At 35.4% G+C, this 15,939-nt stretch overlaps 1 protein-coding gene across 6 annotated transcripts in view; it reads left to right on the top strand.

Annotated features, from left to right (window-relative positions):
- Positions 1-15,939, top strand: part of pkmyt1 (protein kinase, membrane associated tyrosine/threonine 1) — a 31,265-nt gene continuing 15,326 nt past the window's right edge. The window contains exons 1-7 of one of the 6 annotated variants that reach the window (XM_087274443.1): positions 1-49; positions 697-1,180; positions 1,619-1,856; positions 3,686-3,983; positions 4,085-4,191; positions 7,079-7,251; positions 8,966-9,180. In XM_087274443.1, coding sequence (XP_087130569.1) covers positions 770-1,180; positions 1,619-1,856; positions 3,686-3,983; positions 4,085-4,191; positions 7,079-7,251; positions 8,966-9,180 — 1,442 coding nt within the window. In that variant the 5' untranslated portion in view covers positions 1-49; positions 697-769. 6 annotated transcript variants of the gene reach the window in all.

Raw genomic sequence — 15,939 nt, 5'->3', positions numbered from 1 at the left:
AAGTAGAAGAAGAAGAAGAAACAGATGATTGTTTTTAAAGAGTTTGAAAGTACGTGGCGCCTTTATTGTCTTTATTAATTATAATATACTTGCGTGATTAACAGAAAGCTAACGTTATGCCAGAATATAAACCCGGGTCAACACCATGATGTAGGTAACGTTAACGTATTATGTTATGTTATGTTATATATATTATGTTATATCTGTTAACGTTAACGTTATCTGAATATCTGATGATGAACTGGTTCTTCACTTAACGTTTTTCCAGTCTAAACTCTTCTATGTATGTACAGCATCTCAACATTTTTTATTCTCGTAAATAATAGCTCGTGTAACAAGTTAGTATAATTTACTGTATGAAAACTCATTTGTTTCTCAAAGTATGTTTTGCTAATCGTAACCTGTTTAGATAACTGTGTACTTTGACATTTACGTACTGTTTAAATTCTTAACCAATTCAGTAGTCATAATTGTAAACTTTTAGGGATACGTTTCAAATCATTTGTCGCTAACAGAAAACCAGGTATTGTCATGTTTTTTTCATGGTATGGTATGTAACGTTTTGTGTCACCGTGCCATTGCATACCAAATTATGTTGCTACAAATTTTACCTAATAATGTTGCAAACTTGGTGGCCATGCTTAAATTATATTTAGTAGTTTTTTTTTATTTAACACATATTGTGTTGTGTTTTAGGTTATAGGTTGATGTGGAGATTCTGCATGTGAAGTCCGCTTTTACAGTTTCTTAATTCGAAACAAGTTCGTTGATGCTCTATTACTTCAGAAGGTTTGATTGTGCATTTCCTATGTCGACATCCCATCAAACACCTGTGGTTAGCAGCACCCCTCTCCCACTGCCTACCCACTTCTCTAATGCTCAGCATTCTTTTACTGTTAAGAAAAGGAAACCTCCTTTTTCTAACTTATCATATTCCTCTCAGTCTCCTTCCCCACCATTATATCATAGTTTACCACCACGGCCTCCATCTAAAGGATGCTCCCCAGTAAGTCGAGTGTTTCCTCATCGCTCCATTCAGTGGACACCTCTGTCACGCTCCCTTATAGAATCACCCCCTCCTCTCTCTGTGTATGACCCATCTCAACAACAGTCCTTTTTCAGCCAGTGCTTTACCAACCTGGGCCTGATTGGACGTGGTTCCTTTGGTGAGGTTTTTAAGGTGAGACATTCCTTATTGTCCATCATTCCTATTTATAATGTTTCAGGTGGATGTACAGGGCATTTGTGTGTAACATCAGTTACCATCTTTTGTAGGAAAATTGGTTTTAAAAAAGTTAATTTTTCTCCCAAGTTATATCTTAATATAATTTGTTAAAGTAAAAATCTTGAATGAGTATACTCTGAAACTTATTTTTATGAAATGGATGCAGTTTTATAAAATAAAGAAAACATTTATGGGATGCAATGTAACACTATTAAGCTTGGTTTAAAAAAAATAATAATTACATTTAGTAAGCTATGACGTTGCTGCATAGACATCTACATTGCTGTTTCTGCTTTCCAAAAAAAAAAAAAAAAAAAAATCTTTGCAACATTACATATTGACTAAAGTTCAAAAAGTGAAACCATAATCATAGGCTTCTTTCATGTCTATCAGGTGGTGAGTCTTACAGACAATTGTCAGTATGCTGTGAAGCGTTCTGTTCATCGTTTTCGTAGTGAGGTTGAACGAGCAAAAAGCATCACAGAGGCTTGGAATCATGAGGAACTTCACCCACATCCTTACATTCTGGGTTTTATTGCGGCTTGGGAGGAGGCCGGCCATCTCTACATACAGACTGAACTCTGCTGTACCAGTCTACTGCTATATGCCGAGGAAACACCATGTCACACTGGTATGCAAAACACTACATAAGAACTGTTTATATACAGTTATTATAAATATTAGCCCCTCTGTTTATTTTCCCCAATGTCTGTTTAATGGAGAGAAGATTTTTTTTCTTCACATTTCTAAACATGATAGTTTTAATAACTCCATTTCTATTTACTGATTTATTTTATCTTTGCCATGATGACAGTAAATAATATTTTACTAGATATCAACTGGGCAGGTTAGGGTAATTAGGCAAGTTATTGTATAACGATGGTTCTGTAGACAATCGGGGAAAAAATTAGCTTAAAGGGGCTAATAATTTTGACATTACAATGTTTTTTAAAAAAAATCAAAAACTGCTTTTATTCCAGCCTAAATAAAACAAATAGGACCTTTTCCGGAAGAAAAAATAGTATCAGATATTCTGTAAAAAATTCATTGGTCTGTTAAACATCATATACGTTTAAAAAAAGAAAAAAACATTTAAAGGGGGGCTAATAATTCTGACTTCAACTGTATATACTACCATCCAAAAGTTTGGGGTCAGTACGATTGTTAAATGTTTTAAAATTTTAGCTTATCCTGCTCCCCAAGTCAGCATTTTTTAATAAAAAAAAAAAAAATACTCTACAAATTGTAAAATTGTGAAAATTTTTTGCACTATCAAATAACTGTTATACTGTTCAGTGACTTGCCTTTAACCTTATTAACCTAGTTAAGCCTTTAAATGGTAATTTAAGCTGACCACTAGTAATAGAATACTAGAGCATCTTGTAAAATATTATGTACTTTCATATTATAAATTAAATTTTATTATACTGGCAAGTTAAAAGTGCAGTAGTTTGAGTTTCGAAACCATTTTGAGAGACATTTTGCAAAACATTGTTAAATTAAATTGGCATGAATAATTGATGACCTCATTGTTTGACTTTACCTATTTTACTCTTCAAATATCTTTAACTAGAACCACATCATAACAAGCAGTACTGACAAAAACTTGAAAAAAAGAATATTTAGTATGTGCAACCTATAATATTTTTAAATAGTAATGTTTAATAGCACTATAACCTATAAAATAAAGTGCTTTCTCAGCTAAGAACATACAAAAACTTCTTAATACTTTTGGAATAATAAAGCCAGGAGATTTTTTACAATATATCTATTGACAACAATCAAATGTCAGTTTGCTTTTGATGAGTTTTAGATTTTCCTCCTTGGCTGTAACAATGTTTTCTTTTTAAAGCTAAATTTAGCCATTCATTCAAAAAAAATTGGCTTACATCAGTTTAATAAGTGACTGTTTGTCATGCATGTTTGTGCTGCAAGAAGCAAAGCCTCTGCATCTGAAATTGTATTATTTTTAGTAAATGCATTTACACAACATGTGAAGCAGCAAATCAAATGGGATGCTAAGTCCATAAATTGAGATGTTATTCTGGTACACAAAACTGACAAACAGCTGATGACAGCACATTTTTAATGTTGACCACAGCAGAAAGAGGTCATGTAATTGCCACCCAGACAGAGAACAAATTTTAAAGCTGTTTATTTATTTTAGTTTTATCGTGTTTTCATTTTGCATATATAAACAAAATGTGATGAAAACAAAAGAGTAATACAAAATAAAAAAACGAGAGAATCAATCATATATAGGTACACAAACAGTATTCAATCTTCAGCCAAGTGCTTCATTATGCTTTAGCCAGAATTTTTCATTTCGGTGCATCTCTATAAAACAACATTCAGTTTTTTTCAGCCAAACATAATTTTTACAAATGTATTTATTTATTCTTATTATTTTTTCATAGCAGCTGGAAGTTGAAGCAAAGTGTGTGGTTTGTGTTGTGGCAGGTGAGATGAGAGCTTGGGCATACCTGTGCGACATGCTGTCAGCACTTATTCACTTACATGACTGTGGGTTTGCTCATTTGGACATTAAACCCGCAAACTTTTTCATTACAAAGTCTGGACGGCTCAAACTGGGAGACTTTGGCTTGTTGATCAAGCTTCCTGCAAATGCTCAAAAACAAGTAAACGAGGAAAAGAGAGAAATGAAAAGAGAGAGAGATGATTTACAGGAAGGTGACCCAAGATATATGGCCCCCGAGCTATTGAGAGGAGACTATGGGACTGCTGCAGACATCTTTAGGTTAGCAAATGTGAATTTTTTTTCGTTGTCAAAAATAAGAGAAAAATCAGTTTTTTTCTAATTTGTACAAAGTGTGTCTTTTCTCACTTCTCTTATTTTAGTTTGGGTATTTCTATCCTGGAGTTGGCCTGTAACATTGAGGTTCCTAAAGAAGGAGATGACTGGCAGCTGCTCCGAAACGGGCACTTACCAGAAGAATTCACTAATGGTATTGTAAACCAAATACTGTAATATATTTAATTATTTATACTTTAACCAGGGTTTTCACAGGCTCTTGACATACCTAATGAAAACATGTATACTTAAAAAAATAAAAGCTTAAAGTTGCTAATTATTTTATCAGTTCATTATATTCACATTGTATATTCATGCAGTGCTCAAAAACCAGAAGAGGCTGGCAGATATGAGCAATTTTACAGCCAAATCATGCTTGCTTTACCAGGTTAAAATAAAAACTTTTATTTTAGCCTCTCTAAAATTATAATTTCCCATATTGTCTTGCTTAATTTAGTACCTTCCGGGGTCATGCTCAAGTCAAACGATGTATCAAGTATCGAGACTTTATTACAGTGCCATTACTTCTACTTCTTCAGTGCTACTACTTCTACTACTACTACTACTACTAGTGAAGCAATGAATTTTTCCACTTACAAAGGGAAGGTAACAGAAAAAAAATCTACTGCTCTGAAAGTTCCAATGACCACAGTGGCCTCCATCATCCCTAAGTGGAAGATGTTTGGAACCACCAGGACTCTTCCTAGAGCAGGCCGGCCATTTAAGAATTCATGGAGGATGTACTAAGTGAAGAATATGTTGAAAAGATGGCAAGAAAAGTTTATAGTATAATTGTCCATCTTGGTGTTATATTATCACCCAGTTTTGCCAATTTTGATTTAAAGCAATCAGGAATTGATAATTAGGATACAACGCACAAGTCATTGACATCATCAAACATAGTTTCTACATTGAGGGTTGTCCCTAGTCTGTGGCCTCTGTGAAAGATGCATTTGAGCTCATTAAATACCTTAGGGAAAGCATGTGCCCTAGCAGGATTTACTTTGAATAAATAGGTGAGCAACAGCTATGAACTTCTTAAGACCATTCCACAAAATTACAGAGCCCCTGGTGTAAAAAAAAAAAAAAAAAAAAAAAACTCAAATTGAGAGGCCATTATTAGTGACAGTAAAAACTTGGGGACTCGTTTAAATGTATTGTGCCTCAACTCGTAACATCTTATTGTGTCTCTTACTTTTTGGCACTAATAGATTAATCTGGAGCATATGTGTGTGCCAATACAATACCCCTCCCAGAAATTCCATAGTTACCCAACCACTGATATCATTGATATCCCCCCCACCCCTGTTTTGCTAACATGGGTCCATCAAACATAACTTGGTTCTGAAGATGGTTGTTCAGGAGTGTGTCTCGTAAAGGTGGCAATCATTTCAATTTCTATATCATGTCTCGTTATTTTAAAAAAATGAAGCCAAATGATCAATATTAAGTATTGCTCCTGGAACCTGGATTAGCATAGTTTGGTTAAGAATGACAATTGTAGTAGCAGTTTCATGGTGGCCATACATCATCGCTTTTCCCACTAGGGTATTAAACAGCCACTTATTCCCTGCTCCCTCAATTTGGGTAATGATCATATATCTCTATGTACGTGGGCAGAGACATGTTGAATGGTATCTAGAATTGTGCCTTTACTAGTGTAGTTTGAAAAAGGCGGTATGCTGAATTACTTTAGATTTGTACCCTTCAGAGTTGTATATTACATAGCTGCCTATGCTTTGTGTCTGGCTTGTTTTGGTTTTCTGGCATTTACTTTTGTAATCCTACTACACCATTTTTTTTGAGTGAAGATTCTAATAGGATTAACTGTTGGATTAATTAGGATTCAATTAATTTTGAGGGCTCTATCATATACCTAGCGTAAAACAGCAAGGTATGTATTAGCGAGATTTGTTGCCATTTTCCTGAGGGCACAGGTGTAATTACGTTTTGTGGCACTGTGCGAAAACCTAGGTGTCTTGAGGCATATTGTTGGCACATTTCTATTTTAAGGACACTGAAATACACTGCGCCATTGACCGACAAAAAGCTGGTCAAAAGTCCAGGGCAGAGTTTTTGTAATTTAAAGATCATCTTAGTGGGTTCAAAATTTTTACACATTGCTTAATGCACAAAGGATGTACAGTAATACACAAATATATTTTAATATGAAAAAAATAAAGGATTAAAATGTTACAAAAAGTATTATATTCTACATAATTATAAAAAAAAACACTACCTCCTCCCATGTCTTTACATCAGGGGGTTTGGAATTGTCATGACGATTTTCATTTGTATAATGTAATTATTAGTAGTATTTATAATGCATATTTATATTTGTTTAAATAAAAAACAAGTTTAGATTTGTCCACCTGTCAGTTTTGGAGATTTATGCCATATGGGGCAGTAGAATGTGTGTTTGGATATAACTTTAATTAAAGTTTTTTTGACCAGACTTTGTTGTTTTTGTTTAATTATTAGTTTTTTGTTTTTTTTTGGAAACTAGAAATGAATTTCTAAATAGTTTTTAAACAAATCTTTGCGCTTAACGAACAAATGCTAAATTAAATATGCAGGCTAATAAGATGTTTTCAGTGGAGTAAGTCCACAGTTTCCTTACTCCATGTAAGTAAAGAAGTAAAAGTTAAGCGTAAAGTAAAGAGAAAATAAAGAGGCTGAATGGAGGAGGCTCGTTCTAAATCCTTGCTGCAGATGATCTGTTTTCTCACTAGTGAAGCATTCAGTTTTTGCACCATAGTGCGATGCAACTGAATCTTAAAGGGAAAGGGAGATGAGGGTGGTTTAATGCACGTTAAACTCAAAACACACCTATCACTCATTAAGAGAATAAGCCCAACCCTTTAAGACCATGTGCTGGGACACAAACTATATCTTTCCATCCTTAAAATAGCAAAAGTGGATTTGGATATGCCCTTAATGCTTTTGTGCCATGTGCTTTAGACTTTGTGCTTATATCGTTAAGATAGAGCCCTGCCTAGTTCAATGGACCTAACATGCTAGCATTTGTGTTTATGTTTCAGTGCTTTCTGAAGAAATGCTGTATATACTACGACTTATGCTAACCCCAGAACCCTGCAACAGAGCCACTGCACAGCAGCTGCTCTCTCTGCCCTTTGTACGCAAACACAAGTGGAAACGGCATCTTTATCTTTGCATCATTGAGAGCTTCCTGACCTTATTTCAGTGGAGTCAGGTAGTCCAACATTTTTTTGCCAACAATAAATATACTCAGAAAATGTTAAATTAAAAAAGCCATTAGGATTAATCTATTATTTATTTTATATTACAGTGTGTAAGATGCGTTATTACAAATAGTTATTTCTGTAATTAGTAAGTAATGAAAATTCTGTTTTTTTATGTAATGTATTTTTTTTTATGTAAATTAAGTTTTTACTCTGTAAAAATGGCTAAAGTTTAAAATTTAACATGCTGTTTTTCACCTGCTACTGACTATGTGTGAATGTAGTGTAAAACATCTGTGTTCTTTTTGGAAAACTGATTACACTGAGTGGGGCGTCAGTGGGTAGCACAATTGCCTCACAGCAAGAAGGTTGCTAGTTCAAGCCCCGGCTCAGTCAGTTGGCATTTGTGAGTAGAGTTTGCATGTTCTGGGTGCTCTGGTTTCCCCCACAGTCCAAAGACATGTGCTAAAGGTGAATTGAATAAACTAAATTGGCCGTAGTGTATTTGTGTGAATGCAAGAGTATATGGGTGTTGCCCAGTGTTGGGTTGCAGCTGGAAGGGCATCCGCTGTGTAAAAAACATATGCTGGATAAGTTGGCGGTTCATTCCGCTGTGGCGACCCCTGGTAAATAAAGGGACTAAGTCTTTAGTTAAAACATAGCACTCATCACTGTCATATAATTTATAGGCAGGAATTATACATGCACACCCTATTTATAAAAGGCTGGAATTCATTAACATGCACGTTTAACTAACAAATATGATGTATACAGAGCCTTTATAAATTTGGAGGACAGTTTTCAAGGTCTGCTTTGTGTAAATCTTTCACAATATGCTCTGATATTTATTTTTTTTTTCATGAATGAGGCCCATAGTACATAGTTAAAGGTAAGTCATATGCATGTTGATTAGTCTTAATGATGAGACACAGATTTGCATAGCCAAATTCATGTGCATAAAACGTTTGGGGCTTTTCTACACCCTAACTCTCCTGGATGTGATGAAGGTGGACTCATCAGAGAACAATACACAGTCCACAGCCCAAGATTTTTGTTGCTGTCACCATTAGTCACATTTTCACTGTCGGTCCAGTGTGAGCCAGGGCTTTTATCGGGCCAAGCCATGTCAATTGCCCGGGAGCATGAGCAGTGAGGCCCAAATCTTGTTGCGTTTCCACTGTTGGGCTAGTAGCTTGCAGCGTGTCACGCAAACCCCGCCCAATACTCACATTCACATATATATATATATATATATATATATATATATATATATATATATATATATATATATATATATATATATATATAAAATGTATAAATAAATAATATAATGAATCAGCAATATACTTTATGTTTGCGTTAATACTCTGTATATACAGATCGATCTGAATTCTGCATTCAGGTAGGTCTTCAGGAACAGGACTGGGCATCAGTACTTGCCTTGTACTAAACAGCAAATGTGAACTTTCCCATTTGTTTGTGCGGATTTTCCTAGTTCTATATTAATACAACTACTGCCCACCCAACCGCTGTCGCAGAAAAAAGTCATAATGATGCTAATGTGTAGTCTTCATTTTGAGTCTTGAAATCTTAAGTCTTTGCATGGCAAAATATTTGAATAAATACCTAAAAGACTATAAATAAATTTTATAGTACATTTAGGGAATTTTAAGCAAAATGATTGTTTTTTAACAATGTTTTTTTTTCTTTCTCCTCCCCCAACAGTCCCTTTTTTATGGTAGTTGGAATTTTATATCCTCTCTCAGTCTGCTGTTTAAGACCCCTGCCTCTGAGTCGTCCTTATCAACCAGTACTCCTCCAAGAGAGAGATGGGAGAGAGATGCAGACATAAGCAACATTCAGTCATACTCGGAAAGCCCCATTCATCACTGTGTGTTCCCTCCAGATGTTTCTGAACACTCACCAACCTACACGCACAGGTACAATACACACAAATGTCAAATTAAAGACAGAAACTGAACTGGATATAATTATATTGCACAACTGGTAGAGCTTTTTAATTAACCTTGAGAGTATTTTGTATAAATAGGTAATTTTGGCAATTCCAGTCTTTGCATTCCTCTGCTCTTCACATGTTTTATGTTTCACTCATCACTTCAGATGTTTGCTCTAATGTGTCCATACAAGGTGGGTTCCACAGGATGTTCTGCCATGGTTCCATTTCAAAGAGAAAGCATTTGTTTTATTCAATTGGCTTTTTAGTGTGTGATATGGCAAACTTCACACTTCGATAGCGTCATATGTGTGAGATAACGCTGTTGGCTGTGTTGTGCAAACCCATTAATGAACATTTCAAAGTCAAGTAAACATTTCTCATGCTCCTTTAGGGAACAGTGGAGCAGAGAATATGCGCTGGTTATCAGAATAGGGTGTGTTAAATAACCGATACATGCAATATATGCAGAATGGTGGACAAGAACTGGGATTGAGAACTACTGACACAATTAATATTGAACACTTTTGAATAAAAAAATAAGATTACATACATTTAAGGTAACACCCACAATTGTTATTGCACACATCTGGCCATCCAACTCATTTAAAAGAAAACTTTATCTATCACACCAGGGCACCAGCTAATGCTCAATTGTCCAGTAATGATGCTTGCATGCCCATTTTACTGGCATTAGTGGAAACCAGAGCATCTGGCATTTAAAAAAAATTCAAAGTGTAGGCTAATCTAAACATAAGTTCAGTATAAATTTTTTAGCACTACTGATAACTTGACAGTAGCTGCGTTACCACTATCGCGCCTATAAAGTGAGCGAGCCAATGCCAGTTGTGTTTACACTGTCACTTCCGGGGCCTAATTGGGCCAAATAGGGGCTTTCTCGGGGCCAGCAGTCGGCCGTTTCCTGCTCGCCGAATATCTTGGGCCAAAGAGGGCCAGCTGGGACTTCGAGGCAGAGTGAAAGGAGAGGCGAACAATATTTTTCTGATCGCTCACAAGTACTTGCGCCAAACAAACAAATAAATAAATAAGGGAAAGAAAACATCTAGCCTTATAGGCTGTTTTTTTTTTGCTTATGATCGCCCTGATGTTTCCCTTTTAAATGTAAGGGTGTTGCATAAATTTTTTTTTTAAGTTTTAATTTATAAGTGACATTTTTTTGCTGCATCCTCCTTGATTATTCAATAATGCATAATAATCTTTACACCATATAAAAGACACAGCAGACAGTAAAGGTTTTCGAGAGTTTTTGTCAAGTTTAAAAGGTGTTTGTGCGCGTTTAGATGCCTGTATGTGAATGTGAGACCGAGCAAAAGAGTGCTCTCTTAACAGCTCTGTTGATGCCGTGAGCGGCTTTTTTCTCTTTTTTTTTGGAGATAATAAACAATATGAATACAGCAGAAAGACATAAAACTTAAATTTCGTGTTCACTTTTGTATTCTCAAAACAATAGTGTCATATCTTGATTAAAAAAAAGCTTAAGCTATAATTGAATAATTTAAAGAATTACAAATATCGGATATAATAAAATCACTTTAAATAAAACAATATAAAACAAACAAAAGCTAGCTATAACAATTTAGGTATATACAATACACAAATCAAACCGTTTTAAAGCCATATATAACTTTCATTTTACAAAGACCTGAAAAAAAAAGATTTTAGATAGCCTATTTTCTAAAAACAAAAAACACTGGAGAAGGTTTGAAATATTATTTATAAAGTGTTTGGATACGATGATATTAATCAATTCGTGCAAACAGAGCATTTATTTGGGTGACTGAAAGCAGAAACTAGGCTACCTTTTTTCTGTCCTGCATCTTTACAAACATATCTTAATGCTCTCGTGATGATGCAATGGTGTGCTTATCTGCCTTATCACACTAGCCCGACAGTGGAAATGAGGCTAATGATATCACTGACTGACAACATTTAATTCAGTTCAATTTTATTTATAAAGCACTTTTCCCAATAATTGTTGTTCCAACATCTGTCAGAGATCACTAAAAATATTTTTAAAAAGCCAAATAGGACATTGATTCGATATTCAAGGCAATTTATTTATAACACAATTTATACACAATGGTAATCCAAGGTGCATTACATAAACAAGAATAGAAGAAACAAAGAATAAAAATGTTGCACAGTGCTCATTTAGTAAACAGGACAGCTAAACAGATGTGTTTCTAGTCTTTATTTGAATGGGCCTAATGTTGGAGCACATCTGATCATTTCTGGAAGTTGATTCCAGCAGTGGGGGCATAGTAGCTAAAAACAGATTCACCCTGCTTTGACTGAACCTTTAGAATTTCTAATTTACTTGATCCTAATGATCTGAGTGACCTGTTAGTGTATTCAGTGCGTATATCTGTAATGTATTGAAGTCCTAGGCCTTTTAGAGATTTTTAGGCAAGTAATAATACTTTAAAATCTATTCTGAACGTTACTAGGAACCAGTGTCTTTACCTGCGGAAATGTGTGATATTCTCTGATTTTTCTGGTTCTGGTCAGAATCCTGGCAGCAGCATTCTGGATGAGCAACAACTGTCTTTTGATTTAGATTTGAAATCAGCCTGTAGCTGCTTAAAGGTGCTTTCACATCTGTAGTATTTAGTCCGGACCATGGGCTATAAATGATACATTGTTGGATTTTCTGCCGTCTTTGGTTCGTTTTCACACCACACTGCTGGCTTTGGTCCGAACCAGTTAAAACGAACCAAAATGCAGTAATCTGACAAAATACAAATCTCTCATTAGCTAGATATTGTTGAACGTAGTTCCTAAACTGCTTATTGATTGGTTAGAATTCAAGTGCAGGAAAATGGCAATGAACTCCTGCAAGTAAACAAAACCGGCAGACACAAAATGTAGTTTTTACTATGGATGTACGACAGCGCTGACTGATTGTATCCCTGCTTTAGACAAACTATACATTTCGAAAATGAAGCTGTCGCGCAGTGTTTTAATGCATCACTCGTCACTTCAGGGGGAGGCGTGAATTAATTTAGCTAAAATGCGACATGGTCATCTTGCAGAAATATTACCTACAATCCATCAGGTAATGTTTTCTCCTCTCTCTCTCTCTCTCTCTCTCTCTCTCTCTCTCTCTCTCTCTCTCTCTCTCTCTCTCTCTCTCTTTCTCTCAAATTCAAGTTCAAGTTGCTTTATTGGCATGACATTAAGTACAGTATTGCCAAAGCACTTCAAATATTAAACATATTAAAACCATTGAAAAATTTATAGTAATACAGATAAAATATAATGATACACACACTAAAAAAAAAACAATACATTTGATAAATATAATAATAATAATAATAATAATAATAAAAAGTTTAAATTATTTAAATAAGATACATGAGTTTACATTAACCATTTGGTGTGTAGGGTATATACATATTTTGCAGCTAGTCTAAATGTCAATTCGTCCTCTCCGAGTATATGGTAAAGTTTTTCTAAATCATTTAAATTAAAAAATGAACTGATCAATGTTTCAAATTTGGGGAAAAATATTTCTCTAGTCGTGGTGTATTTGGGGCAAAACAGAAGGAAGTGTGTCTCATCCTCTATTTGGTTTGTGTCACACTTTTTACATATTCTCTTTTCCTTAGGAGTCCAGGATATTTTATGTCTGCCTTTTTCTATTTCTAGGTCATGATCACAGAGGCGATATTTAGAAAAAATAGTTTTTTCTTTTAATTGTTTTAATGATAAATTATTTACCAACTGTGTGGTTCTATTTAGGGCCGAATAACATTTAAGTTTAGTCTGGAGGTTGAATTCAGTTTTTAGTTTTTCATCATAGTTATATTTTAATGTTTTGTCAATTTGTTTGTGGAGGTTTTGTTTGGGGACGGGTTCGGTTTGTGTTTTTTTTCAGTAGCTCAGATACCAGTGTGTTTAGAGGATGAGACTCTGTAGGTTTTTCATTAGCCAGAAGGGCTTTATATTGGACAGACTGGGGGTCCAACTGATGCAGGTGCAGCCAGAACTGAACAGCTCGTTTCTGAATCTCCAAGTTTAGCGGGTATAAACCCAGTTCAGCCCTGCAGGCAATGTTAGACGTGTTTCTGTGGATATGTAATATGTTTTTAGCAAATTCTAATTGTGTTTGTTCGATTAAACTTTTATTCCAATTTTCAAATTTTAATACTGGTGCCCAAATTTCACTCCCATATAATAAGGTAGGTTTGATAATAGCGTGATATAATTTAAGTCATGTTTTAGTTGGTAACTGTAATTGGCCAAAGCGTGACTTTATGGCATAGAATGCTCTGCGAGCCCTCTCGCTCAGGGTCTTGACAGCGAGACTGAACAGAACTGCTCCAACAGAGTCAGGCTGTGTTGGAGACCCTCTACTGTGGGAGACAGCAGCACCAGGTCATCCGCATACAGCAGGCACTTTACTTTAGAGTCAAGCAGAGTGAGGCCGGGGATGCAGTCGGAGCCGTCTAGAATGTCTGCCAGATCATTAATGTAGATGTTAAACAGGGTTGGGCTCAGGCTGCAACCCTGCCGCACCCCTCGACTCTGCTGGACAAACTCTGTTCTCATATTTCCAATTTTTACAGTGCATTTACTTTTCTTATACATGGCTTCTATAATGCTATATACTTTTCCACCAATGGCAATTTGCAACAATTTGTATAATAGTCCGTCATGCCAAATAGAATAAAAAGCTTTTTTTAAAATCAACAAAACAAGAGAAAATCTTTCTTTGTTTGTTCTTTATGTTTTTATTTATTAAAGTATGAAATGAGTAAATATGGTCAGATATCTGTTGTTTTGGTAAGAAGCCAATTTGTGATTAGTTTAGGATGTTATGTTTTGTGATGAATGTCACTATCCGGTTGTTAATAATATTGCAAAATAGTTTTGCTAAGTTGTTGCCAACACAAATGCCACGATAATTATTGGGGTCGAGTTTATCCCCGTTTTTATGTATAGGTGTGATAAGTCCTTTAGACCATGTCTCAGGGATGTCACCAGAGGATAGGATCAGGTTGAATAGTTTGGCAAGAGCCCGAATTATGTCAGGGCTGCTGAGTTTTAGCATTTCATTACTGATGTTGTCCTGTCCACAAGCCTTCTTCAGTTTCAGATGTTTAATGTGTTCTGATATTTCTGTTGTTGATATAATTGTGTCTAATAGGTTTTGGTAATCTTTAATTGTCTTCTTTAAATCGTCTAGTCTACTCTTGGTTTTGGTTTGAGGCTGGTTGAGTTCTGGCTGTTGGTATAATTTTTTAAAATAATTCTTCCAGATTGTTTAAAGAGATTCCAAAAATGGTTTTGGTCTATTGATTTATTAATTTCATTAATTTTATCCGCATAATATTGATTTCTTTTGTTGCAAATCAACTTTTTATAATTTTTCAGACATTGTGAATATGCAAGTCTTAGGGTTTGATCAGCTGGTGCTTTATGCTTTTTTTTTAGCAATCTGGCGAAGATCTCTTCTGAGATTTTTGCACTCATTATCAAACCAAATGTACTTTATATTTTTTGGTTTGTTTTTTCCAAATTTGAATTTTTGTTTGATGTTAGATATCGTAGCCAAAGTTTGAAATATGTTATTAAAGGGCCATGAAACCCCCTCGTTTCAGCAGGGTGTTTTCACACCTCCACTTTGGAAAAAGTCAGAAAAGTGGGGGTGTCCAGCTCTGTTTAGGGGGGAGTGTCGGAGGAACTAAAGTGGGAGGGTGTGGGAGTGTCTATTTGGGCACGCGCGAGTTTCAGTCAAAATACACACACAGGAGAAAGAGATGGTGTTTAACCTACATGGACATCTGTAGTGGAATTATTTGCCAAATTATTAAATGGTGGACTTTAACTGCAGTTTTGCTCTTTCATTCAGGGAATTCATTCATGTCCCTCGCGACAAACGAGATATTTGATTCGAGGATCTGCTCTAAGCGTGTATTTTTCATGCAATGTTTGATACCGCACGGCGAATGAGAGAAAAAAAAACTCCGCATTTCCCGGAAACTTAGATGCACACGGCAGGTAACGTCAGAAAGCCTCGTGTGTTATTCCGGTCACAAAATGCGGTGCTAACATGTTTGCAATAGTTAACTTAATTCGATACGAACAAACTGAATATACAAAGAGCACTGGTCGCTCACTTACCAAATCTGTAGAGACAGGACAATCACCAGCAACTAGAGCCGCGTCTTTATGAAGAGTGAAATTTTAGTGAAATATAGGTGTTCTTATAGTGTTTTTAGCAGTGTGGGACACATATACGACTGTCAATAGCTCAAAAAATGTGTTTTGGTGTTTCGTGACCCTTTAAGATTGGATGTTGCAGAGTTTATTCCATTAGTATCTGGTGTGTAATTTGTGGACATAAAGAGATTTATCATTTTGTGTACTGTAGAGCTGCACATGTTTTCTCTGAATATTTCTGCATCAGACTGACTCCAGCTGAGTTGGGTTTTAAAGGGAACATTTTTCCCTGATTAAGGGGAGGGACATTGAGCTGGTTACATGACTGCTTCAGGTAGAGGACTGTTTGGCAATGGTCAGAAATGGGACATTGAGGTCTAACTGTAAAGGCATTAATAAAATACGGGTCAATGTCTGTCATTGAATAATCAACTACGCTTGCTCCTAATTTGGAGCAATATGTAGGTCTACCGAAAGAATCTCCTTTGGTTCTACCATTTATAATATATAAACCTAGACTTTTGCAAAGTTTAAGTAATTGTTTCCCGTTTACATTAAT

Source organism: Danio rerio, chromosome 12 (genome assembly GCF_052040795.2).
Source record: "Danio rerio strain M-AB ecotype USA chromosome 12, GRCz13ab, whole genome shotgun sequence".
Lineage (NCBI taxonomy): Eukaryota > Metazoa > Chordata > Actinopteri > Cypriniformes > Danionidae > Danio > Danio rerio.
Note: the sequence above shows the minus strand (reverse complement) of the source record. Positions and strands in the feature narration are given on the sequence as shown.